The 26,339-nt window shown below is 39.8% G+C and overlaps 1 protein-coding gene across 1 annotated transcript in view; it reads left to right on the forward strand.

Annotated features, from left to right (window-relative positions):
• The first annotated feature begins 6,209 nt into the window (after nucleotides 1-6,209).
• The window catches only part of zswim6 (zinc finger, SWIM-type containing 6), a 47,606-nt gene continuing 27,476 nt past the window's right edge, over nucleotides 6,210-26,339 (forward strand). The window contains exon 1 of the mRNA XM_040007193.1: nucleotides 6,210-6,850. Coding sequence (XP_039863127.1) covers nucleotides 6,424-6,850 — 427 coding nt within the window. The 5' untranslated portion in view covers nucleotides 6,210-6,423. The remainder of the gene's footprint in view (nucleotides 6,851-26,339) is intronic.

The raw sequence follows: 26,339 nt of genomic DNA on the forward strand, positions 1-26,339 counted from the left end.
CTGAGGTACAATGAATTCAAGGAGGCATGCACATCATGTAGATACAAATAAATCTGAAAATTGAAATTAAAGGTTTACCGTGGATGAGTGTGCGCGTGAGTAACAACATAAAAAGCAGCTTTTCAGCAGTAGCTTTAGTTAATAAAATAGGCATAGTGTAACTTATTGAAACAGTAAATTTACCAACAACTTGTTTAAAAAATTACAGTCAAATTTAATACCAAAATATTCAATGCTGCAGTAAAACTTGTGAGAAAAGTATTTGTACATTCTGATATTTAAAAAGAGTTCTATTGCATTGTGTAATCATCACAAAATTCTGTTATTTCAGTTAGTTTAAATTATGTTAAAGATATAATTACAACAGTAACATTTACTAACTACATTGTTTTTCCACATTGGTTTTTTTAAATTATATATTTAAATTACATGTATTAAAAAGTTAAATGAAAAATGCTTTAACTCTATCTTAGGTTGCATATCTTAGCTCAGCTTAGCCTAGTTTCAACACTTTCTTTTAGCTGATGTCAATGATTTTTTCCTGAATGCAGAATAATAAATTACTGTGAGCTCCACCATGCACTGTCATCTGGAAAGTTTCTGATTGGCAACAGCTTCATTTCTGAACACAGCAATGATTCCAAATACACTGTCAAATGTAATACAAGTATACCTGGATAAAAAGGAAAACATGGAACATTACTAGTCATGGAATGGCCTCCCCAGAGCCCAAGGCAGTATGGGATCATCTCGACAGAGAATGGAACAAAAGGCAGCCAGCATCCAAAGAAAATCTTTGAATTGTCCTTCAAGAAGCATTCCTGAAGGATGTTTGAAGAAATTACAAGAAAGCTTGCCTAAAAGAATTCAGGCTGTGGCTCAAGACTTCTGCACACCATTGTACAAAACCCCCACAAACAGCATGTTTTTATGTATAAAAGCAGCCATCTTGAATTTTATATTCAATTATAATATAATTATTGGATTTGTAGTTTTCTGAGTTCATAACAGATTTGAGCACAAGATTATGAAAAATGTTCCTGGTAACTCTGTAGCTAGCCTCATGAAATGAAACTAATTTTAGAAAATTAGCATGCTCACACATATGGCAATATGCATGTTTAACAGAAATAATGGTTACCATGTACCACGTCCTCAGTATGTTAAAGTGCTAACTTCTAATATTTAGCATCAGACAAAGATTAGCTATAGCTTGGGCTGATAGAAATTGATTATGTTTTCTTTGTACTACCTTATGAGTTTTGGGCTGATGAATCACGCCCTTGAATCATCCCAAAATAAAACTAAACGAGGCCTAATTTCACTTGTAGTGACTGAGTCTCAGTCCAAATAGGGCCAAGGGCATACAGCCCAAACCTAGTAAACCCTGGCATGAACACTGGACCACAATCTGCTTACTGAAGTGACTGTCCCGATACAGTAAGCTATCTGGAAATTTAGAGGTTTCCAGAGTTCTGAGTATGCAGAAACAAATGGCAGCCGCATACCTCACTGATAATAGCTGCAATTTGCACATAAACCAAAACAGTGTTCTAGCTTCTAGTTTTGTTTTAAGGTTTGTGTGCAGCCCACTGCACATGCTCACAAGTGTTCCAAATCAGCAAATAGGTGCAGACCATTAGTGTAATTGCAAAAATAAACTGTTTTCTATATTTTTTTGGATGTTTCACAGATGCGAAAACTTCATGGATGAATTCATGGATCTTTTATACTAGAAAGTGTGAAAGTAGACAATGTCTACAGTTTGATATGCTGTATCAACAGTTTTACAGTAGAATAATGGTGTCAGTGATAATGAGTAGGCAGCAAAGCCAAGTGGGTTGCTGTATGGCGGTCACCTAACATACGGTATCTATGATCCTATAGGTCAGAAGTCCTAAACTTAAATGAGCTGTGGGCCGCTGCTGGCACTGTCATCTCATTGGAGGGCCACTTTAGTGGTCCAGTAGTACAAACCCACAAATATTTCCAAAAATGTAGTGTTTTGTTGTTGTATTTTTAAATTTCCAATATTGTATAACAAGACAAAACTGCAAAAGTGAACGCAATTTTTTTCCCCTCACTCTTGAACTAGCAAATAAACAAATTGGTACTCTCTTTCTGGCCTGACACGTGGCAGCACTTCTGCTTTAATTTTGTTCATATTTAACAAAATAAAAATGCTAACATACAGTGGCTTGCAAAAGTATTCGGCCCCCTTGAACTTTCCCACATTTTGTCACATTACAGCCACAAACATGAATCAATTTTATTGGAATTCCACATGAAAGACAAATACAGAGTGATGTACATGTGAGAAGTGGAACGAAAATCATACATGATTCCAAACATTTTTTACAAATAAATAACTGAAAAGTGGGGTGGTGCGTAATTATTCAGCCCCCTGAATCAATACTTTGTAGAACCACCTTTTGCTGCAATTACAGCTGCCAGTCTTTTAGGGTATGTCTCTACCAGCTTTGCACATGTAGAGACTGAAATCTTTGCCCATTCTTCTTTGCAAAACAGCTCCAGCTCAGCCAGATTAGATGGACAGCGTTTGTGAACAACAGTTTTCAGATCTTGACACAGATTCTCGATTGGATTTAGATCTGGACTTTGACTAACACATGGATATGTTTTGTTTTAAATCATTCCATTGTTGCCCCAGTCTCAAGTCTTTAGCAGACTCCAAGAGGTTTTCTTCCAAGATTGCCCTGTATTTGGCTCCATCTATTTTCCCATCGGCTCTGACCAGCTTCCCTGTCCCTGCTGAAGAGAAGCACCCCCAGAGCATGATGCTGCCACCACCATATTTGACAGTGGGGATGGTGTGTTCAGAGTGATGTGCAGTGTTAGTTTTCCGCCACACATAGCGTTTTGCATTTTGGACAAAAAGTTCCATTTTGGTCTCATCTGACCAGAGCAGCTTCTTCCACATGTTTGCTGTGTCCCCCACATGGCTTGTGGCAAACTGCAAACAGGACTTCTAAAGGTTTTCTGTTAACAATGGCTTTCTTCTTGCCACTCTTCCATAAAGGCCAACTTTGTGCAGTGCACGACTAATAGTTGTCCTGTGGACAGATTCTCCCACCTGAGCTGTAGATCTCTGCAGCTAGTCCAGAGTCACCATGGGCCTCTTGGCTGCATTTCTGATCAGCACTCTCCTTGTTCGGCCTGTGAGTTTAGGTGGACGGCCTTGTCTTGGTTGGTTTACAGTTGTGCCATACTCCTTCCATTTCTGAATGATCGCTTGAACAGTGCTCCGTGGGATGTTCAAGGCTTGGGAAATCTTTTTGTAGCCTAAGCCTGCTTTAAATTTCTCAATAACTTTATCCCTGACCTGTCTGTTGTGTTCTTTGGACTTCATGGTGGTGTTGCTCCCAATATTCTCTTAGACAACCTCTGAGGCCGTCACAGAGCAGCTGTATTTGTACTGACATTAGATTACACACAGGTGCACTCTATTTAGTCATTAGCACTCATCAGGTAATGTCTATGGGCAACTGACTGCACTCAGACCAAAGGGGGCTGAATAATTATGCACACCCCACTTTGCAGTTATTTATTTGTAAAAAATGTTTGGAATCATGTATGATTTTCGTTCCACTTCTCACGTGTACATCACTCTGTATTTGTCTTTCACGTGGAATTCCAATAAAATTGATTCATGTTTGTGGCTGTAATGTGACAAAATGTGGGAAAGTTCAAGGGGGCCGAATACTTTTGCAAGCCACTGTAAGTGTACACATTAGTTTTTGACTTCTAGTGAAAATTGTTTTCTATACAAATAACTCTCTCACTGAACTAACACAGCCAGTCCCTCAACGTGTTTGTACTCTCCTCTCATATTGCCTTCATATTAAATAATTTTTTGCTTTTTTAAAGAACTTATTTTAACATTGCACTCAACAACAAATAAATCCTCTCTAATAAAAAAAGTAACTTCAAGGGCCAAATCGCATTTTATTTCTTCAACTCGATATACAAGAAGATGTGATGTGGGCCGCAAGTGGCTGCGAGTTTGAGACCCCTGCTATAGGTGAACAATAATGTTGGAACTAAATTTCAGTGTATCCATCAAAAAGATGGTTCAAGAAACTGAGAGATTCTTGAAAAGACAATTTAATGAAATATAATGAAATATATGTACTTGCTTTAAATCTAGTGAATACAGTGAAAGATAGATTTGGTCAAATGCCTGAAAAATGAGCACAGAGTCAAATGCTAGAAGCCTGTACTGTCTTATTCAACAGAGTGTGCCATGGTCTGTGCTGCTGTCTCTCTTTCCCAGCCCACCCACTGTGTTCCCACCATGCTGAGTGAATAGACTCAGCCATTACTGTGCTTCTTCTGTGCTGTCTGCAGGGTAAAATGAGACAATACTCAAGATTGTCAACCAGGGGGCCTAAATCATTTACACAGCATGGAGCAAGTGTGCTGAAATGAGGCTGCTGATAACTCTGTCCTGCAGGAGCAGCAGGTGGTACTGTAACTGGAAGAGAAAACTGACAGATAAGCCCATTACGGTGACAAATAGTGTGTTTATGCTCAAGTAAAACTGTTTAAATTTGTGTCTTAAATGTTCCCCAGTTGCTGTTCAAAAGGAGATATCAAACATCTTTGGATGGGGCTGCCAGGAGTTTTCATTGCAGTATAACCTGCTGTACTGTCCTAGAAAGGCAGCAACGAATAATAGAGAAACACAGATATTACATTTTAAAAGATTTGCACAAGCTTTAATGATTATTTAAATACTTTAAACACAATACAAAAAACCCATAAACTGCTCTTTTTGCAGCTTTAAAACTTGTTGAATCTGGTTCTGGTCTTTGTACTCCCGTTCATAACTGGGGCTCAAATATGTGTTTTCACAGTGCACATCTTATCTATGTATTGTACTGTGCACAGGTCTTAAGCCACCCCTCATTTCTTTATATTTTGTTGGCAAAACTGAAAAAAATTAAAACAGATGCAGCAGTCTACTGATTTTTTTTTCTAATGAGCTTGAAGGTCAATCTTTGATATAAACATCTTTATTCTTCAACACTGTTAGGCTGTGTTGAGCAAATTGTCTTGAAATGTCATTAAACAGTCTTCAAGAATAGTTCTCCAGTCTTTAAAAAGGACAAAAGCTGTTCCAAAGCTCTTCTTCAGATGTTGGTTGCCCTTTGTTCCATTCTCTATCAAGATGATCCCACACTGCTTCAGTAAAGTTGAGGTCCAGGCTCTGGTGAAGCCAATGTATGATACTATTCCATTCAGGCGTTAAAATTAGCAGGGATGATCTCAAATAGCATTCTGGCACCATCAATTAACGACTAGTTACATCTAATAAGCAGACTACTTTTAAATTTGTTTATTTTTTATTTTGGTGCAGTCTTTTTCAATATGAATAAATGACAACCCATTGCCTACTTACACCATCATCACAACCCCTTTTTCTTCTCATGCATTCATGTTACAGATATCACAATTCTCAGCATCTAGTTAGCATTAGAAGCAAACATACAGAGTAGTGGTTCTTTAATCAGCAGGTAATTTCAAATGCAACATGACGTAACACGTTGTGCAGTTCATCGTAAAGCGTCTGTGGCACCTAAAGGTACAGTTGGTGAATTCCAGAAAGAAAGAAAGAAAATGCTAAAACAGGAAAATTAGAGGTTATGTGTTAAAAAAGTAAACATTTTACGTCAAAATGTACATATTGAATGATGTTTTCATCTTAAAAATCGTATTATAGTAGTTAATAACTCAAAGATTTCTTTCATCAGGCTTTGTGACTCAGCCTTACTATTTTTTTCACAACTAGATTTCGTGTTTCTTTTGTCAAAAATTGACTTCCATACCTCTCACGAAGCAGTTACGTTTCCTTTAAACGCCCCACATTCAGGTGGACCGTAAACCTCAAACGGGGCGGTGCTGCGTTCATTGCCCCCTCCCCCCCTCAAACCACGAGGCTCGAGTGTTGACAGGCGAATAACCGCCCATTGGCACCTAGCTTTCATCCGCCTGATCCACCTCACCGAAAGACAAAGCCCCCTCTCTCCGTCTCTAGTAAATGTGAACGCCAACCGGTAAAACCACCGTCTGAAGTAGCTCCTTAATACAACTACACCGTTGTAGTTGTATTGTACAAAGTTAACATTCTGGGCCGAAATCTGGCTTTCAAAGGACTAGGGCCGGACGGGAATTCCGCCCTCCTGGCAGTCCTCAGCACGGAGCTTGCCCCGCAGACCCCGCCTTCTCTTAATTTGTCAACAAAGGGGTTTGACAAGCTCGCCGAAGCCCTGCCCCATGTTGCCATAAAAGGATGATTTGGCCATACACGGCCAACAATCAGACCGTGGGTAACCTTTTCCGTTCCCCATCCCGTTCATATGGTGCGTTGACTTCCTCCGTCGCCGTTAAAGCGGAGCTATCATGGCGGAGCGCGTACAGCAGCCCCCAGCCAAGCGGCTCTGCTGTAGACCGGGCTACGGCTCAACATGTAGACAAGGCCAGCGGGCCGCGGGGGCGCCGTGCGGCAGCTCGGGAGCCACCCAGGGCGAATCGAGCAGAACCCAGAGTCCGGAGACCCTCCTGGACATCGCGGCGAGGAAAGTCGCCGAGAAGTGGCCGTTTCAGAGGGTAGAGGAGCGTTTCGAGCGGATCCCGGAGCCCGTCCAGAGACGGATCGTGTACTGGTCTTTCCCGAGGAGCGAGCGTGAGATCTGCATGTATTCGTCGTTCAACACTGGCGGGGAGGAGATCGGAAGTAGCGGGGAGAGCGGCGACGAGACGCGGCTGCCTTTCCGACGGGGCATCGCTCTGCTGGAGAGCGGCTGCGTGGACAACGTACTCCAAGTCGGTGAGTGATGTGGCGATACTGGGCTCTACGGACAAAAATGAAACAACCGGACAATTTCAGTCGAGAACAGAAAGAACAAGAGGAGAAATTTAATGTCGGTGCGCGAGAATGTGTCGATTAACACGAGGAGGTAAAGTGACAGGGTTTGACAACAAAGGGCGACAGACTCGCGGAGAGGCTACAATGGGGCTTTAAATCTGCTGGGTGCATGAATGGGAATGTGTGACTGAGGCATTTAAATCCTGTTTAGCTCGGGGCTAGTTTGAATGTGAAAAAAAGCCTTAAAATACAGACTACGCTGAAAATAAAACAAAAGAGGATTTTCCCCCCCACATCACACCTCAGCAGCGTCAGAATGAACTGCGAAACTTTGTCATATTAATGACAAATAAAACGATTTTACTGTCCTCCGGCTGGCTTGGATCACTTAGTGACTGTGTTGACGTGACTCGGGGAAGAAGCATTTAGTTGCGTTAGAGCTTTATTTTTTCTGTATCACATATCATGAGAAAGGAGCCTGTTCAAATACCGTCTGACCTTTAAAATCAGTTTTAAAAGATTACATAAAACTATTGAGTAATAAGGGAAGTGTTCAGCTGGGTTGGGTCCCAACTGACACACATTACATTTGAATGAGTTGTTCTTTGTGGCACAATTGATATGCTGTTGAATAATAATGATAGTTGAGCATGCATTGTGGCTTTGACAGCCTGCATACAGTTTGATCAGCATTGTGTAGCAGTGAGAAGCTGATAAACACGACCTGCTGCACTGGAAAGGAGACAAGTATGCACTATTGATGTCTTATATTTAGATCTAGAGGAATGACGGGAAGGTTTTAGAGTTCTGTTTTTTTAAAAGGCAAGAAAAAAAGTATATATATACATTTTTTTTCTTTTTTTATGAAAAGAAGCTGAGAATTACCGTACGTGATCTTGTTTATAACCCATTGAGAGCAAGTGAAACAGGAACAGACACCTGTGTGCTTGTGCTTGAGAACTTTAGTCCACCAGCAGCATGAATCAGTGCTTGATTTAGTGTCATTTTTCCCCTCTCTGAAGAGGTTCTTTGAGATTTTAATTACCCAGCACACATATCAAATGCCCAGCATTTCCATTGTGAGTTTGGCACTTTGTTCCTATTTACATGTTCATTTGTGTCTTTCAAGCGTCCTGTTGCCAGCAAAAGAAGAGCAAACAAAAGCATCTTTTCACTCCCTTGTTAAGTAGAAGAGGTTTGGAAAGAGAAAGTATACTGGCACGGAGATTCTTCTTAAATGGGCCATGATTCACACCAGTCTGCAGCCAGTTTGGGTTGTGTCTTTGTGCATATCTGAAGATCTCACTTTAATGAAGACAGCCCTCAGTTTGGTCAGCGGGGAAGCTGTGACCGTGCTACAGTTTGTCACCTGTGAGTTCATGAATCTCTGAGGGCTGTAATCCCATTACTCCATGTGCTTAATTTGAATTGTAATGGAATCTGAGTGCTTGCATGATCCATCCCTCGCCTACCCCCCCCCTCCACCATCAAATGCAGGCGGTTCATGTGGGCATTGTGTATTTGTGAATACGCACTCACAACACATTCCCCTGCCAAAACAAGAGGCCTATGTTCCCAGATATTGGGAAATGTTTCTGCAGGAATGAAACTGAATCTGGGCTCGATGTGCATTCTTACAAAGAGGAATAACAGTAGTCCGCACATCCCAAACACTCACACACACACAGGGAGGCTTTCTTGGCTGATTGCACCCCAGCTTGGAATTTGCTGGAAAAATAGAGCCAAGAAGTGATAAATAAAAGATGTAATCTCCCCACATGTGGGCTGCACCGGAGGAGGAAGGTTTTCTTGCAGCAGACCTTGAGGAAATGAATTGGCACACATGCGCTGCGGAGCCTCACGCTCCACAACAGACCTGCACTGTTAATCTGAGCAAAGATCAACTTAGACATTTTTTTCTTGACAGTGTAGCTTCTCAGGTGTAGACCTGATGACTGCTTTATTACCTTTTTGTAGTCTATATCGTAGTTTGTGGTCATTTTATTGAACTGCTCCAGATGACCTGTTGAGCTACAACACAGTTATCTTGTGTTACAAATTGTAAATTACAGTTTAAATTATTATCTTTGTGAAAGTTATCAGCGATGAAAAATGCCCCTAATTTGGCTTTTCAAAAACCAAGTAACAGATATTCTGATATGTTGGGGTTAGGTTTAGGGTCAATGTTTCAGGTTACTGTTTAGGATTAGATTTATGGTTACGGTTTAGGTTTGAGGGTTGAGTAGGTTTAGGTAGGGTTTGAAGGCTAGTTGTTAGAAGTAGGCTAGGAGGGTCAGGGTCTAATTCAGTTTGCGGTCAAAAGTCAGAAATGCATCCTGTGTGAAGAAACTACAATTTGTTCAAAGAGTCGTTACGGAACAAGAAAATAGACGCAGAAAGGGAACAGAAAGTAGAAGACATTAGAAGTAGTATTGTTGGGTAAACGTTGTGAATACCCGTTGTTCGACACAACCAGCCAAAATTGTGCCAATATGTAGTCTACACCCCGTCATTGGTCTGTTGTACTAGCTTTGATTTGATTGGTGAAATCTCATCGTTAGAGGCTGTAGACACCTTTTCCAGGAACACAAAGCAGGTTCAGAGGGAGGGTGATGTTGCTAATGACCACCAATTCTCTTTTCATTGGTTTTGATGTAAAATTAATCAGACTCACGAGTTGATATAATAATTTTGTGATAGCTTCAACTGCATTGTCAGTACTGAATGTTGCCAAAGTAGCAAAACAACCGAGAACTGCCACAGCTGCTGTAATGCTGTTGTTGTTGTTGCGTTAGCCTTTGCTGATTAAGTTTATGATGCTAATAGCAATGCTTGAGAAGGTAACACTGCTTATTCTATTGCTACTTGTTGTCTTCTTCAAGTTTAACCAGTTAGCATTGTCACATCCAGTAGTTCTTCATGCTCAGAGGTACCCACTGCAAAATGCCCCCAATAGTAGTGTCTACATGCCAACATTGTAAAGCGAGCTTGCGGATATTGTATGCTAATGTTTTATAATTAGAACTAAACATAAAGAAATGCTGAAAGTATTTTTCATGGGTTTTGTAGTTAATAATTTGGTTTAAAAGTCCAAATTAATAGATTACCTTGTGATGGTATTAGATCAAGTTGAAGGCTCAGCAGATTTATTTATAGATCATCCTATAGGGGAAAAATATAATATGAGTACCCTGACAGAGGGATCAGGGGACCAAATCACTGGGGCTCTACCTGTGAACTGCTGATATCTGTAGAACCTCCTTCCTAGCATTTCTCAATAACACTTCCTTGATGTTGAAATGGAGACAAGATTTCAGTCTCGTGGTCAGTATTGAAGGGACTAATTGCTTATTTATGAAAGTGTATAAATAATAATGGCTGCTAAATAATAATAACGGCTGCTGCCTCCTGCACCCTGAGGTTTTCGCTGTAAACATGACGTAGAGCATTTTATTGACATCAGTTCACAGAGTGCAAGTCTGAGCTGAAGTATAGGCTGCAGTGCGTCTGCACTGAGCATGGTTATTTTAGGGAGTAGAAAAAATATCACAGCTGTGAACAGCATCACATTTACCTGGGCAGGGAGACACATCTATATGTATATGTGTATGTGAAATTCTACATATGGTGGGAAAACATGTGCTGTAATGTGTTTGGTACCTGCGTTTCCCAGTTATTAGCTTGCATTTAAGCTGCTTGAACTTTTCAGGTCAGGTTCATAACTTACACTGAACTTAGACTTTAGAAGCACTTCTCTCTTTCCCTCATCCTTTGTTGATTTACTTCTATCTGCTTCAACTACACTGGGTCAGAGGTCTTTGAAATATCGATGCTGTTGGTATTCAATACTTGTTGTTTATGGGAAAATGCAAATCCCTCCCCCCTCTTTCTTCTTCTTGCTTGTCTGCTCAGCCTGGAATGAAAGAAAATGGAGAGTTAGCTTTATAAATAAAGATGATTCTGATTAATGTTTAAGCTGCTCATGGTCAGAAAACAACAAATAAATGTCTTGCACAGTGCCACACTGTTTTTTTTTTTCTTTTTTTCATTTAAAAAGTCAAACGATGCACATGAGAGAAAAAATGCAATACTTGCTATAAAATGTAACCACTACATACTGTGTGTTTGAGCTAGCTAATATCATTCTACAAGCAGATGGAACTGCGTGTTAATGTACACTTTCATAATGCAGAAGCTTGTAAATAATCTTTAGTTAACCACTTTTTCCTGCATAATAAATGACATGTTCCACTTATTACTGAGATACAAGAGTGTTGATGTTGAGAAGGACAGGATCTTAGTTAACTTATCTCATAACTGATTAATAATCTTTCAAGCAAAAAATGGCAAAAGTCGTTTAGGTTTTGGACTTTTGAAGATGTCACCCTGGCTTCTGGAAAACTGGCATTTTCCACCATTTCCTGACATTTCTGTCAACATTACTGTCATTTTGTACACTGAAGTGCAGAATTTGAGACTCAGCCCTCAAGTCTGTCACTGGCTTGTTGCTTCATAGTCATGAGGGTTGATAGGCAGTGATGACTGCCAGCATGTCCACCAGGCTTGTGTGAGCGCGTGTAGTTTTCCTCACATTTCATCATGTGATATTCAGGCAGCTCTGTTTCTGAGCTCAGATGTTGGGTAAGGTTTGAGTCTGCAGGCAGCATTAACACTCGACTATCACTGGTGCACTTCTGTAATCACTGGAGCCGGCTGAAGTCCAGCCCAAGATTTGCCTGTTCTAGTTCAGCGGTCTTCTGAGGAGGTGCAGCTTCCTGCTGATGGTCAGTGGTGATAGAAGTGCCCAGGTCCTTCAGACGAAGTACAGGCAGCTCACACTACCCCTCTAAGCCACAGTTCAAAGAAATAGTCCTTTTATATACTTGCCTCTTGTTTCTCCCCTTTCCCCCCATCCTTTTTGTAATTTCAGTGCTTCTTCTTTTTGTGCTTTGTGCATTTGTAAGCAGGTGCAGAAATATTGCAGCCACTTCTGTATTCTGAACCCTTTTGAAAGTGAAATTACACAGCTATTATCAGTGGAGTGATGCATCAGGCGGTAGAGGTGGATACAGCTAGGTACAGATCCTGAACCTCTGTAGTCCAGTGGTTCCAAACCTATTCCTAACCTTTGTATTTTTAAGGTTAAAAATCCAGCGTGCTCTCATAAATGAAAGCACTGCTTTTTCTTCACATACACATACACACATATGCAGATGCTTACATGAAGCCTCGGGCCTTTCTCGTGTTCACTCATTACTGGATCTCATCTGCAATTTTATGAAGAATCAATGAATTGGGGCACACCTACTGAATGATGCAAAGCCTTGTAAGTATGCCAAGGGACGACCACACTCAGCCTTTTAGCTTGTTGATCAGCATTAATAGTCTGTGCATAGGACCTCAATATGCTTCTTCTCTGCAAGATCAATTTTTATTGGAGCAACATTGGGCGCATGCTGTGAAAGCAGCCATTGGCAAAACTTGCCATTTTGAAAAATGGTTTTACAGCATAGTGAGCCTACCTGCGTGAGATTAAAAAACAAAGCGTCGAGCAGTGGGTGTTGATGTCCTACAGCAGAGTTGGTTTCAGTGGGGTTGTTGTTGCTGGTTGAAGACTTGGAGTAGTGCCCAGGTATTTTTCAGGTCATTTCTGTTTCCACATGGATGGCAGAAGCTCAGCTGATGCAGAGTTTTGTTTGGCTTGTTCTTTTAGTTCTGTATTTTTCCTATTTATCAGTAACTGCCAGTGAAGAGAAAGCACATCTTTTTTTTTTTCTTTCCTACGGAAGAGCTATATCTTTTAAAAAAAGAAAATAATCACAAATTTGTAGCTCAGCTGAGTGTTGGAAGTTTTAAGCTAACATTACTGAAACAGGAGGAAACAGTGCATTTCTTGGAGATGTACAGTTGGTGTTTCAGTAAGATTTGGAATAGCTGGATGGGATTGAATTTGCTTTGGGTTTCTCTCATAAACTGTATATAAAGGATGGACTTGCTTCCAAGTCTGAAAAATGAAGCCAAGGAAATATCTTAAACTTGCATTTCAGCAGGAGGGAACTCCTCTGGTTCCAAAAGGAAAACACCCAGTTTTACTAAGGGAAAATAGCCATTTAATCCCTTGATGTCAGTAAAAACTTAACTATTATTCAGAACAAGATGGTGGTGGTGAAAATACTCAGTGGGAGTCCCAGAAATTCGATTCTGTTTATATGGACTAGAGAAAGACCAAAGAAATTACTTGGATGAGAGACGAAAACCTTTCTCCCACTGAAAACACAGCATCCAGATGAACAGAATCAGCTTTCTGGGATTTCCTTCCCTGGATGATTGAGCATACATCAAGACACTCGGTGGAAGCTTTTTAGCTAATGGTTGACGTCATGGTGGAGACCATCTTTTATATACAGCCTATAGTTGCTAAGATTTTTGAACAACATTGCATCTTAACAAGCTGTAATTGCATGCTAATTTTTAGAGATTTTCAGGGGACTTTTCAAAACAGATATTGATGTCAACAAAAAAAACCCACTCCATGTCCGTAGGTATGTAATATAAATATGTTGGTATGTAGGTAATTCTGCAAATCTCTTACTATGGCTAGTTTAGTGTTTCTGATCTGTATTCCTCTGCCGCATCCCTTCGTCATTAACCTTCAGCTTGTCAGAGAGGAGAGGCGGCAGAGAAGAGCAGCGGATGGAGGAGGGGAGTAACTAGTTTACCTCCGCCTGACTCGATTGGCTCAATAAATCCTGTTTTGTTCTCATTGTCATTCTTGTAGCCCAACATGTTCACCTGTCCATATCATGCCCCTGCTGCTGCTGCTAGTGTTTCATTAGGAATTCATCTGCTGATTATTGTAGTGATTTATCATTCGCTCCATAAAGTGTCAGTAAATAGTGAAAAATGCCCATCACAATTTTCCCCTAGGGTCCAAAGCGACATCTTCATATTCCTCCTTTTGTCTGACTACAGTTGTGAAATTCATAATTTATTTACGGTAGTTATAGTTATATTTTATTCCAATTTAGAGTGTCAGTGATTGATGTTTAGTCCCATTCATATTTATAATAATGTATTTTTAATAAATCAATTTATTTAGAGAAAAAAGGTTCAATTAACATTTATTTGGCCAAACTTCACAAATGTGTAGCTTTGTTATCTTTGTCTAGCAAACAAAGCTAAAGTGAGTCTGAAGGGTTTCCGATATTTTATTTTATTTGTTATTAAAAAATTGTCTTCTTAATAAACAAAATAATCAGTCGATTAAGAAAATGATTAGCTGGATTAGTCTTTTGTTATTTGCAGTTCTATCATGTGAGACAAAAAAATTCAGGACACTGTTAAGAAGTAGCTAATCTGTCTTTTCTTTTGTTTGCTTGGGAAATAGATTTCGTTATCAATTAGCTAATTGTTTGAGCTGTAGAACAGCCTCTGCCTTCCACAGTCTGTAGTGGTGTCTTTTCTTGGCATGTCTGGGGAGTGCTATTCAACCTCACACTGTCTCAGCAAGTCAAAGCCTGCCATTGCTACAGCTGTATGGGAACATGGGGCACCAGCGTGAAGTGGTCCCTGAAGACGATGGCCCTTTGGCTCACTGCATATCTGCAAACAGAGCACTTTAGTTAACAGGTGAAGTGCTTGGAGCATTTCAAACTCAGGATTTTCTGAGGTCATCACAGCAAAACAGTCTTTCCTGTTCTCATAAAGAGGACGCCAAGGGGCTCGTGATCACTGTTGCAGACCAAAGAGAAGCTTTTGTCTTTGTAGAGCAGGCGACTAACCTCTCACAGCCTCAGCGCTGATCAGAGACTGCTTATGAGCAATGCTTACCTTTTAATGGGAACTTAAAGCTATCATCAATCAGAGGCTGTTACCTTAGCTCACAACCAGAGCATGCTTAATGAAGACTGATGCTCCTTTCCTCTACCCATACAATATATCCTTTTGTAGCCTTGGAGTTATTTTGTGCACTTATCTGGACAAAGACATGTGCATTTGATTTGATTTGACTTGATTTTTTTTTAAGCAGTAAAAGATTCCCCAGCAATAATGTCCTGGTTCACATGGAGGTGAGGTAATGTAACTGACCCAGTATCTGTGTTGGCGTATGGAGGTGCTACAACTGTCAGAGAGACTGCTAATGCTTCATTTTTAATGCATAAGGTATAAACCTATTGGAGTTGTACTGAAAAGGGAAATGATGGGATCATTGTATATTTGTCAAATTAATTAGCAAATTCCTATGTAATTGCTGTAATTGTTCATTTAATCTCTCCAGGTGTTACACTACTTTATTTAAGCACAGCATCTTTAGTGCAGGATATCAAAATGACGTTTTATTTTGTAAATTATGGATGATTAGACAGATGGCCTCGCAATAATAAAACTAATAATGACGAGAGTAATTACTACTGCAAATACTTTGACTTGAAATTAACAAAATTACTAGTATGACTGAGTATTTTTCTCTTTAGCAAACAGAATAGACTTAATAAAAGTAACACCCTAGTTCACTGGTGGTGGCACACATGTAGATCCCACTGGTGCACAGCTAACATGTGTCATACCTGTCAGTGTTTAATAAACTCAGAGGAAAGACTCTTACAAAAAAAGGTGATTAGAAACACTTGATACACAAATGTTATGGAAATTTAGAGCAGGTCTCTTCTCATTAGTAGCCATTAAATGTCCACCCGGAATCTTGAAGCTCAGTTTCGGCATTGTTTCCAAAATTATATTCAAAATATGCCCTGTGTGTAATGTAAAAGCATGCAGATTAGCTGGATTATCATTGTGGTCTATATGTAGGAATGACGGGGTGGATTCAAATTTAAGTATCGGTGTGCGTCTTTGCTGCGTTTGAACCTGCTCTGCTCGATAACAATTCTACCATCTGCTCTCATTATCTATATGTCTGTGCATGTTTGACTCCGGGAGAAAAGTTGTCAAAGTGTTTGCTTAGTCAAATTTGCAAAGTACCCAGACTGTGTGTGAAATAACGTAAAACCATTGACTGCTGTACCCATGACTATTTACTTCCTGTCTTTGCTCTGGATCTCCCGCCTACTTTCAGTTTATTATTCCGCCTCTTTGCATGCTCCACCTTGGCACTTTTGTCTGCATCTGTAATAACAAGCAAATGATCTTGTTCTCCTGGTCCAACTGTCATCTCGGGCTTTTCCCCAAGCTTCATCGCAGCTCCCAAGTTTCACTGACTCATATATACGAGAGCCTTGGAGCTTTAAAAGTACGTCATGTTGAAACTTGGACAAGTAGAACCAGGTTTTAAGGCTCGTCCTGAAACTATTTGTCTGAGGACTTGAGCTTATTGTTGATCTAATGTGAAAATATTTCCTGATGAAAAAACATTGAACGAACAGTTTACTTTTCAACCATAAATACCAATCATTATGAAGATTGGCTGCCTATTGTTTGGATGGTGCAGTGTTCGCTGGACCAGACCAGCTATGTGAACTCTGTACTTTGTGCTGAAGGAAATTGTTATGTGTTGTATGCTGTTTTCTAAAACCAGCATACAACAAAAACAAAACCAGTAGAAGCTGAAATATCTCATATGTCAGTTTCAAACATACAGACTCTTACATATTCTTTACGCTCTCAGGTGTCTTTCATAGAGTCGTTTACTGGGAGCCATTTTTCTGTATTGCCTTTTTCAAATGTTCTTGTATTGTTACTTGAATTAGGGATGGGAGAACTAAATCATATTCTCAGATTCTTAATTAGGAAATGTATTTTCCTAAACTCTTTCTTGTTTTATACCATTACATTTTATACCATTTCTACTTCAATTTTTTTTAAGTTAAAATCATTTAATACAGTATCTGGCATTTTTTTTGTTCTTGTATGTTATGATAGTTTAATCAATTGACTTTTAAACTATTGGTTACAGTTAAATCAAAGACAACCCAATTATTTTCAGCTTGTATGACTTCATTCATTCATTTATATCTTTCACAGTAATACATTAAAATCAATTTTATATAAAGAAATAACATTTTTCTCTTTTATGTTGTCTCGTCAAAGTAATATTCTACTGATGATAGAATAAGCCAGTCAAAGCCATTTAAAAACACTGACTAAGAAGCTAAAAGGGAATTAAAACCAGCTTTAGGTGGTCTTTAGTAATTTTCACTTTCACTTTTTTTGTGTGTGTTTTTTTGTGTGTGTGTTTTTTTTTAATTTAGGAAAGAAACTCTTGAGTCTTTTTGTCCATCCATGCCCTAATATTACATAGTATATTTTTCTTTCTGTTAGACCATCAAATTGTAGAAAAGCAGTTTGTACTGCATGTTTTCTGTCAAACATGACAACTATAAAGGAGTGACTGGGTGTTCATACAACCGTTAAAGTGGTGCTCTACATGAGACTGCTCTTTTATGTGTAGAAACACCTGCGCGTGCGTTTAAGTGATAGCAATATGATGAAACTGTAATAATTTGAACGAACGTGTCTAGCAGTTGCTTTAATTGCTTATACAACTTCACCTCAGGGATGACACAAGTTCTCACAAGCCCTGCTAAGTCATCCAGTTTATTTCTGCACAAACTAGGTATGCCTGGCATGCGTCTACAAGTTGAGTCATTGTTTTCATCTGTTAAAGATGAGTAATGTCAGTACTTGCGATGGAAACGGGATGCACTTGAAAACCGCATCGACTGGGCTTTAATGCAGTTTAAAGCAGGGAGCGGCGGCAGAGCAGGGAGGGAGGGCTGATTAGATGAATGTGTGCAACTGCACGCCGGAGAAGTGTTCCAACTCCCTCTAAAGTAAAAGCACAGAAGTATTATCAGCAAAATGCACTCAGAGTCCTGAAGAAAAATTACATCATTAATTCTGATACAGTTATTGATATTTGAAGATGACCAAACTTCTTCTTTTATACTTCTTTGGTGCTACAAGATTTGCTTATTTACCTAAATTCACGCTCTTGTGTTTTCCCCTTACTTATCTATCTTTTCCTTTCTTTCTTCTTCCTGTCAACCACGTCTTTTTTTTTTTTTTTAATTGACCAGAAGGTAATGTATTAATTAGTGACGTTTGGACACACTCTTTGATTGCACTCTAGAACTTTATTACTAGCTCTAGAGTTTTGCCTCGGAGTGAACACTCATTGGTCCTTTAACCTAACCTAACTCTGTATTTTGGATAAAGGCAAAACAGAACTTTTTTTTTCAAAATTTATTTAGGGGGTAGGTTGAAATACTTTTGATGTGTTACAAAAATTACATACAGTATGATTGCTCAGGTTTACAGCTAGAGTTTGTGGCTGTGACTGATGACGTCTTATATCTCTGAGGGTTAAAAGTCTTGGTTTTTTTTATTTGTGTGTGTTTTTTTGTTGTTGTTGTTGTTGTTGTTGTTTTTGTTTTTTTGTTTGTTTGTTTTTTAAAGCAGTTGTTCCAAACCCCAACGATTGATTTTAGAACCTGGAAATGACAATTTTCTGCCGTTCTGTTCTTGCCAAATGACCTAAAAAATCAATTGATTGCCAAAACACTTGCCATTTGAGTCTGTTTCCGATTAACCGTTTAACTAACCATAGCCACTAACCAAAGATGTAGCAATGGAATAAAAGGAAATGACGTGCAGTAGAATTGCAAAAGAAAACATTCTCATGTAAAACACTTTATTGTGTTAAAGGAGAGTGAGTTAGTACTGGTTTAAGCAGCCAGTGAGCAGCAAGGCTGCTCCAGCTGGTGACTGAGATGCAGAAAGAGGAGGTGTTCAGACAGATAGCAGAGGAACGGCGAGACAACAGAAACCAAAATACCTGCAGAGTGATCAGTTGGACAGTAGCTCGTTGTGATTATAGTGTTGTTTATTTTACAGTCCATTCACACCTGCTCTTTAAGCACACACATATTCTCGCTCCAGAAATGTTGAGCAAGCCGTATTGTGTGTTTAACCCAAACAGAAATGAGGCTGAGGGTGTGTAACTCTGGTTTGATGCGCTGCCATGATAAGGTGTGACCCGCATCCTGTTTTGACAGCGAGGGGCCCCTCCTCTGCCGTGACGCTGTAGGAAAGCATTCTTTTCCTCCTGGAGGCATGCCGTTTGTGACGTTACACTATGACAGTTAAACAGTTGGTCTGAGACAAAGGCAAGAGCAGGGCATGTTGTCAGGCTAACAGTTCAACACACATGTTGCATTCGATTGGTTTTAGATTGAGTGTTGATTTATTTATATATGAACAAGTAGAGCATGAACCACTGCTTTAAGAGCACAGTCTGGTTTGCCATTCTGTCTTTTGACGGGCCTTTAAATTGCACAACAACAACACATACACCAGTGTGTACTTATATTAAAAACACCGATCAGAATCTCCAATAAGGAAAGAAATAAAAGCTTGAAACATTGAACTCAACAGTATACATAGAGCGTATATATGATGCACAGCATGCTTACATACCAGTGTCTCAATGCAATGTTTTTTTTTTAGAAACTTCTACACTTCTAATGTGTGTGTGTGTGTGTGTGTTCTTTTTTTCCCCCACTGAGAATAGTTCAAGCAAACTCAGAGGACATCTGCATCAGCTGAACAGCATTTAAAGAACACAACTGTCATAATGATTCAGAAACTCTGAGTCATCATTTACTTGAACACACAGTATAAGGGAACTGTGCCCTTTTAGTTCTCTCTTTTTGATGTCTCCGGGTTTACTTTGGTAGAAATGTATGCAAACACAGTGTGTGAAAAGTGAGATATGAAAATACGCTTACTGGAAAGGGTTGGCGCAGCCACATTTGGTTTGGTTTAGTCACTTATATCGTTCATGTGATGCCGCTTCAGTGATGCTCTTTTGACTTGCAAGATGCAAATGTTAGTAAAACTCAAGAAGTCTTAGTTGCGTACATTCTAAAAGAAACACCTGACAAAGGCAAGATCTGTTTTAAATTTACTGCCATATATACACACAGCCTGTATTGCTGTCGTTAGGCTTTTTGTAACCTCAAGGAATCAACTGGTGTTAGTGCCGAGGTCAATGGTCACAGTGCTTCCTGAAAAGAAAACCTTGTTTGCTGGTGCTGCAGAATCTGGCAGACTAGACTTTGCACATATACTTTAAGGTTTTTTTGTTGGGGTTTTTTGTGGACATGTTAGACTTTTGGTTTAGTTCACCCTTTAAAGCTTTGCACCACCCACATATTTCATTTTCACCGTAGCGAGTAGAAAGAGTCATTATTGGTGTAGTGGTGTATTTAAAGATGACAGTCGACAATCTCCCCTGCTCCCCCAATGATGACGTTTAACACCTCAGCATATATCAATAAAGATGTGGTTTGATGGCCATTAGAATAGTTTTCGGGATTTTCTGAGGGTAGCTGCATGGGCAGAGACCACCCTCGCTAACTTGTGACGCAAACCACAACATTCTGTTCTATAAGCGCGCCTGAAGTGTGACACAAAGTGCTAATTTCCGAGCATTCCTTATAGAAGGATTATTTTTGTATGAGTCAGTTTCTTCTGTTCTAATGATGCTTTGAAATGCTTTTTTTTGGCTTTATTTGAGTGGGAAATGTGAGGGATAATTCTGTATTTGTTTTAAACATTTCAGCTGGTTATAGGTTGCACCTGGTGATAGTACTTTATTTATAAATAGAAGTAATGATAGTTTCAATATCATAGCGTACTAACAACATTCTAGCAGGGAAATTCCTGGATATAAAAAAAACACAATGTTTCCAGTGTTTTGGGTTTAAAAAAAAAAAAAGTATTTTCTTTATTTGTGTTTGGGCAAAGGAAAGTGGAACGGAGCATATTATTATTATTATTTTTCCAAAACTGACAAACAACTGGCTGTTAACAAGTTGTTCAGCGTAAAACTAGAACACCTCATGAATTTTCTTAGCTCTCATGAAGTCCAAAGACCTTATAAGCAGCAACTTAGGCCTCAGTCTCAGTCACACAGGCGTGGACACCGTTTGGCGACTTGGCAGCATCAAACCGTCTAGGACAAATTTGTATTCCCCAACCACTTGGTGGGTGGTTGATGGAGGTTGCTGGCTATTGCCACGGGAAATTGGTTGCAAAGAGGTTTTGGTCGGAACTAAAATGATAGTTTAATTTTTGATATCAAAAGGTTATTTCTCTCCGGGCCGTGGTGGAACTTGAAAAGTCGCAGCAACCAGCACATTTCAAAAGGTGCAACTTTCAATTTGAAGGCTAATGTTCTTCATTTCCAGTTTGGATCACACTTTCACACTTGTCACAGTTTCACTACTGCTTGGTGAATAGTTTGTGACTGTTTGGAAACAAGTAGGTGTCTTCTATTTGGCTGTGGACTGTGGTAACCTGCTAGTGACCAGAACAGTCACAAGCAGGTCTTTGGTACAGCACCATATATCTCTTTGCGAACAATTTCATGCTCGTAACAGCCCCCGACCTCCAGCAACCACCAACAATCACTTCCCAGCTGGTCCCAGATTACACACATTTTACTGGTGAACTGTGGTTACCAGCAAGTTGATTTCACATCAACTTTCAGTGACTGCTGGTTACCAGATGGTCCCTGACAGGTCTCTAGGCTTGTGTAACTGAGGTTGAAAAACGCCATGAGTGCCGTTGAAGGTCGTGGGAAAAGAGCTATATTTTTCCCCCAAAATAAACCAATCACAACCAAATTTGAGTCCTCTATGTAACAACTTTCCTAACAACTGTGTAAGAAAAATACGAATAATGTAAGTATTTTAACTTTTAGATATATTTCTGAGCCTCGTACTTTAACGGAGCACTAAAATTTCATGCTTCATCTTGCTATTCTTCTACCCCTCTCTACCCCTCTCCACAAGACACTTTTTCATTACTAAGGCATTGCTTACACATGTAGTGTATATGTATTGTCGTCTTCCCCCCCCCCCCTTTATTTTCCACTTTATTTTCTTTTGCAGTGACGGAGACAATAATCTCAGGAGACGGTGTGTACTGATACAGTTAAGGAAAATGGTGACATTAAAGAGAAATGAAAATGCAGAAACAGCTGGAGTTGCACCAGCACAGTCCCACCGGAGCAAAAAAATATTCAACTTAACTCTAAGTTAACTTTATCCGCTCAGTCTGAGCTGCCTCCTCTTTCCACATTGACTTTTTTTTCTTGGTTATTTTTGGTCATTGCCGTGGTGCATGTGGTCAAAGATACAATGTTAATATTTTAGAGGACTGAGTGTTCCTCGGTAACTGTACAGCAGGTCATCTGCTAATCGGAAGGCTGGTTGTTCGAGCCCTGGCTGCTGCTGTCTCCATACCAAATATCCTTGGGCAAGATACTAACCCCAAGTTGCTCTCCGATGCACCCGTCAGCGTATGAATGTGTGTGAATGTTAGACAGAAAGCACTTGCAAAAAAGCATTGCAAAAAGTGCTTGTATGAACGGGTGAAGGAGGCAAGTTGTGTAAAGCCCTTTGAGTGCAGCACATGTGTATGAATATGTTGCGGCCATTTAATGTATTGGGGTGGCATCTGAATCTATATGTATATTTGATCTTCTGCCAGTTTTATGTCAGTTTAACTTGGCATTAAGACTGCAAAGACGGTGAAGCCAACCTAAAAGGAGGCTAATAATAATAATGATAATAATAATATCCCCATTATGTTTAAAAGGAAAGTGTAACATTCTGTACTATAAGTCGCTTTTAGAGTTAGATGAAAAATGTGATCCTAGTTAATGAAACACACAAGGGGTAAATGGCTAGCCTTACTGGATGCTGTCATGCTACATTAAAAAATAATATAACAAATAGCCTGAAAACACATTTCTTAGACATTATGTCTGTGAAGGTTCTCAGTCATCCAGGTCATCGTAGTCAAAGGAGCTTGCAAAGAAAAGCGTCTGGACTTCTTTAAGTTGCTTGAAGACGTTTCACCTCTCATCCGAGAAGCTTCTTCAGTTCTGAGACCTTTTTGTTAGACCTTAGACCTTTTTGTTTTTAACTTAACCTACAGTAGGAGCAGTGCTGTTTATTGCAACATTAGGTTTTACCTTCTTCTTTTTAAATTTAGTTGCTGAACAATACCAGCTCAGCTATATAAGATATGTTACAGAAATGCATAAAATCCTTATTTTATAGCTAATTTTATAGATGACTTAGGAAAGAGTTAACTTTGTCGGAAAGAAATAAGCCAGGAAATGTCCAAAACAGGAAATAATCCTGTACTTATGCCATGTTAAAAATCCAACTTTGTGTTAAACTGCATCCAGTTTCTGCTACCCATGCCCTGGTTTCTTCTTCATATTTAGCATACACACATAAAAGAAGTATTGATCTTCTTATCTAGCTCCCAGCTCTCAGTGTCCCAAAGTGTCAAACAAGTCCTCTCAGGTACACGGTTCACATAATATTCACTAATCACATCTTGGAAAACAAGATTTGATCAGCTACAATCAGATCAACATGTAAGCAAACACTAAAAGCTTGCATTTGATTTTATTTATGTCTTTATGGGATTCCTGAGCTCATTAGTGGCAGCAACGCTGCTCTGCAAGGATCTCTGTGGAGACCGTGCAGTATCTCAGGGGTGGGAACAAATGGATTTGGAGAGAAGAAGCTCTGGCTGCCTTGCTGATGGTCCTCAGAGGCTAAACAAATGACTTTTGCAGAGCACATCGGGAACAGACACCACTCAAACAAATGCTTTTAAATGGGGAAAGATGGGGAGGCAAAGATCCTCTTCTGTCCCTTTAGAAGCTTGTTTTCAAACCTCTCATGGCCATTATTTTTCATCTTAGCAGAGGCACACTTACTTTTAAAATGCTGGAGAAACTGCATGTTTGTCTGTCCATGATCCTCCATGGAGGAGCTAGTTTAATCAGGGAGTGAAACACTGGAGGTTGTTTTCTGAAGTATTTTCAACTCGCAGCACCATGTGCCCTGTACTCTGTGTGACTTTAGACATTTGTACCGTGTAAGAAGAGTCTCTAAAATAAACAAACACCAGAACTAATCGAATTGATTTAACACTGTTTAAGATTTAACTTGTAGCATTATCAGGAAAATCAGCTTCGAGTATCAAAAGTAGAGGTACTCATTACGAGTTGATTGGCTAGAAGTAGGCCTTGAAAAATCACTATTTGAAGGAAACCTAGGAACCTTTGGATTATTAACTATAACTACATGGTAATATTTTTAGTTTGTAACATCTATCAAAGGTCATTTTGTTTAAAATAAAGGATAAGGGTAGTGATGGTGTCAGGATTAATGACTGCGGGTAAGTTGAGATGTTGTGTAATATATACAACAGTTTAATTCAGGGCCAACGCAAAATGGGTTGGCCCTGAATTAAACTTTTCTTTACAGAGAAGCAAGTTTCACTGAGAAGAAAGGGTGCTGTCAATTCACATGTGACAAAGTGGTAAAGCAGGGTGGGCCATTTATATGGATACACCGTAATAACATGGGAATGGTTGGTGATATTAAAGTCCTGTTTGTGGCACATTAGTATAATGTGAGGGGCAAACTCCTCAAGATGGGTGGTGACCATGGTGGCCATTTAGAAGTCGGCCATCTTGGATACAACTTTTGTTTTTTCAATAGGAAGAGGGCCATGTGACACATCAAACTTATTGGTAATGTCACAAGAAAAACAATGGTGTGCTTGGTTTCAACATAACTTTATTCTTTCATGAGTTATTTACAAGTTTTTGACCACTTATAAAATGTGTTCAATGTGCTGCCCATTGTGTTGGATTGTCAATGCAACCCTCTTCTCCCACTCTTCACACACTGATAGCAACACCGCAGGAGAAATGCCAGCACAGGCATCCAGTATCCATAGTTTCAGGTGCTGCACATCTCGTATCTTCACACCATAGACAATTGCCTTCAGATGACCCCAAAGATAAAAGTCTAAGGGGGTCAGATCGGGAGACCTTGGGGCCATTCAACTGGCCCACGACGACCAATCCACTTTCCAGGAAACTGTTCATCTAGGAATGCTCGGACCTGGCACCCATAATGTGGTGGTGCACCATCTTGCTGGAAAAACTCAGGAAACATGCCAGCTTCAGTGCATAAAGAGGGAAACACATCATCATGTAGCAATTTCACATATCCAGTGGCCTTGAGGTTTCCATTGATGAAGAATGGACCCACTATCGGTGTACCCCATATACCACACCAAACCATCACTTTTGTTGTTCCAACAGTCTTGGAGGGATCCATCCAATGTGGGTTAGTGTCAGGCCAATAGCGGTGGTTTTGTTGGTTAACTTCACCATTCACATAAAAGTTTGCCTCATCACTGAACAAAATCTTCTGTGTGAACTGAGGGCCCTGTTCCAATTTTTGTTTTGCTCATTCTGCAAATTTTGTGCGCCGATCTGGGTCATCCTCGCTGAGATGCTGCAGTAGCTGGAGTTTGTAAGGGTGCCATTTGTGAGTAGCTAATATCCGCCGAAGGGATGTTCGACTAATGCCACTCACCAGTGACATGTGGCGAGTGCTGCGCTGTGGGCTCATGCTACGCTGTGGGCTCGTGCTACGCTGTGGGCTCTTGCTGAATGAAGCTAGGACAGCCACTGATGTTTCTTCATTAGTGACAGTTTTCTTGCGTCCACATTTTGGCAAATCCAACACTGAACCAGTTTCACAAAACTTAGCAAGCAGTTTTCTAACTGTAGCATGGGAGACGGGTGGTCTCGTAGGGTGTCTTGCATTGAAATCTGCTGCAATGACCCGGTTACTGCGTTCACCAGATATCAACACAATTTCGATCCGCTCCTCACGTGTTAACCTCTTCGACATGTCAATGGCTGTGAACAAAGAGAAACTTGTAAATAAGTCATGAAAGAATAAAGTTACGTTGAAACCAAGCACACCATTGTTTTTCTTGTGACATTACCAATAAGTTTGATGTGTCACATGGCCCTCTTCCTATTGAAAAAAAAAACAAAAGTTGTATCCAAGATGGCCGACTTCTAAATGGCCACCATGGTCACCACCCATCTTGAGGAGTTTGCCCCCTCACATATACTAATGTGCCACAAACAGGACTTTAATATCACCAGCCATTCCCGTGTTATTACGGTGTATCCATGTAAATGGCCCACCCTGTACATATCGGCTGCAAAGTGGCTTGTAGAAGCATAACAAATACGGACAGGCTGAAACAGCTTAAGTAGCACGCTCTATTTAAGATAGTGAGTTTGCTAAGTAGAAGAGTATCAGCTGATGGGACCCGATATTGGATCTACTGATCTCAGGATTTTCGTGGATCTTTGTCTAAGTCTGGTCTGAAGTAACACTGTGCTTGATTTATCAGATTTGAAAAGATTTTAATCTACAAAAAAACAATATTCTGCAGTTATTCTAGATATCAATATGTATCTTTATTTCAGTATTTGGATCTTTTAAAGTCCAAACAATTAATTTAATAATAGAGAAATCATTTACACTCTAATCAAAATAATAATATAGTCTTTTGCAATTCAAGA

The sequence above is a fragment of the Simochromis diagramma genome, unplaced genomic scaffold (assembly GCF_900408965.1).
Source record: "Simochromis diagramma unplaced genomic scaffold, fSimDia1.1 OVJJ01000682.1, whole genome shotgun sequence".
Taxonomy (NCBI): Eukaryota; Metazoa; Chordata; class Actinopteri; order Cichliformes; family Cichlidae; genus Simochromis; species Simochromis diagramma.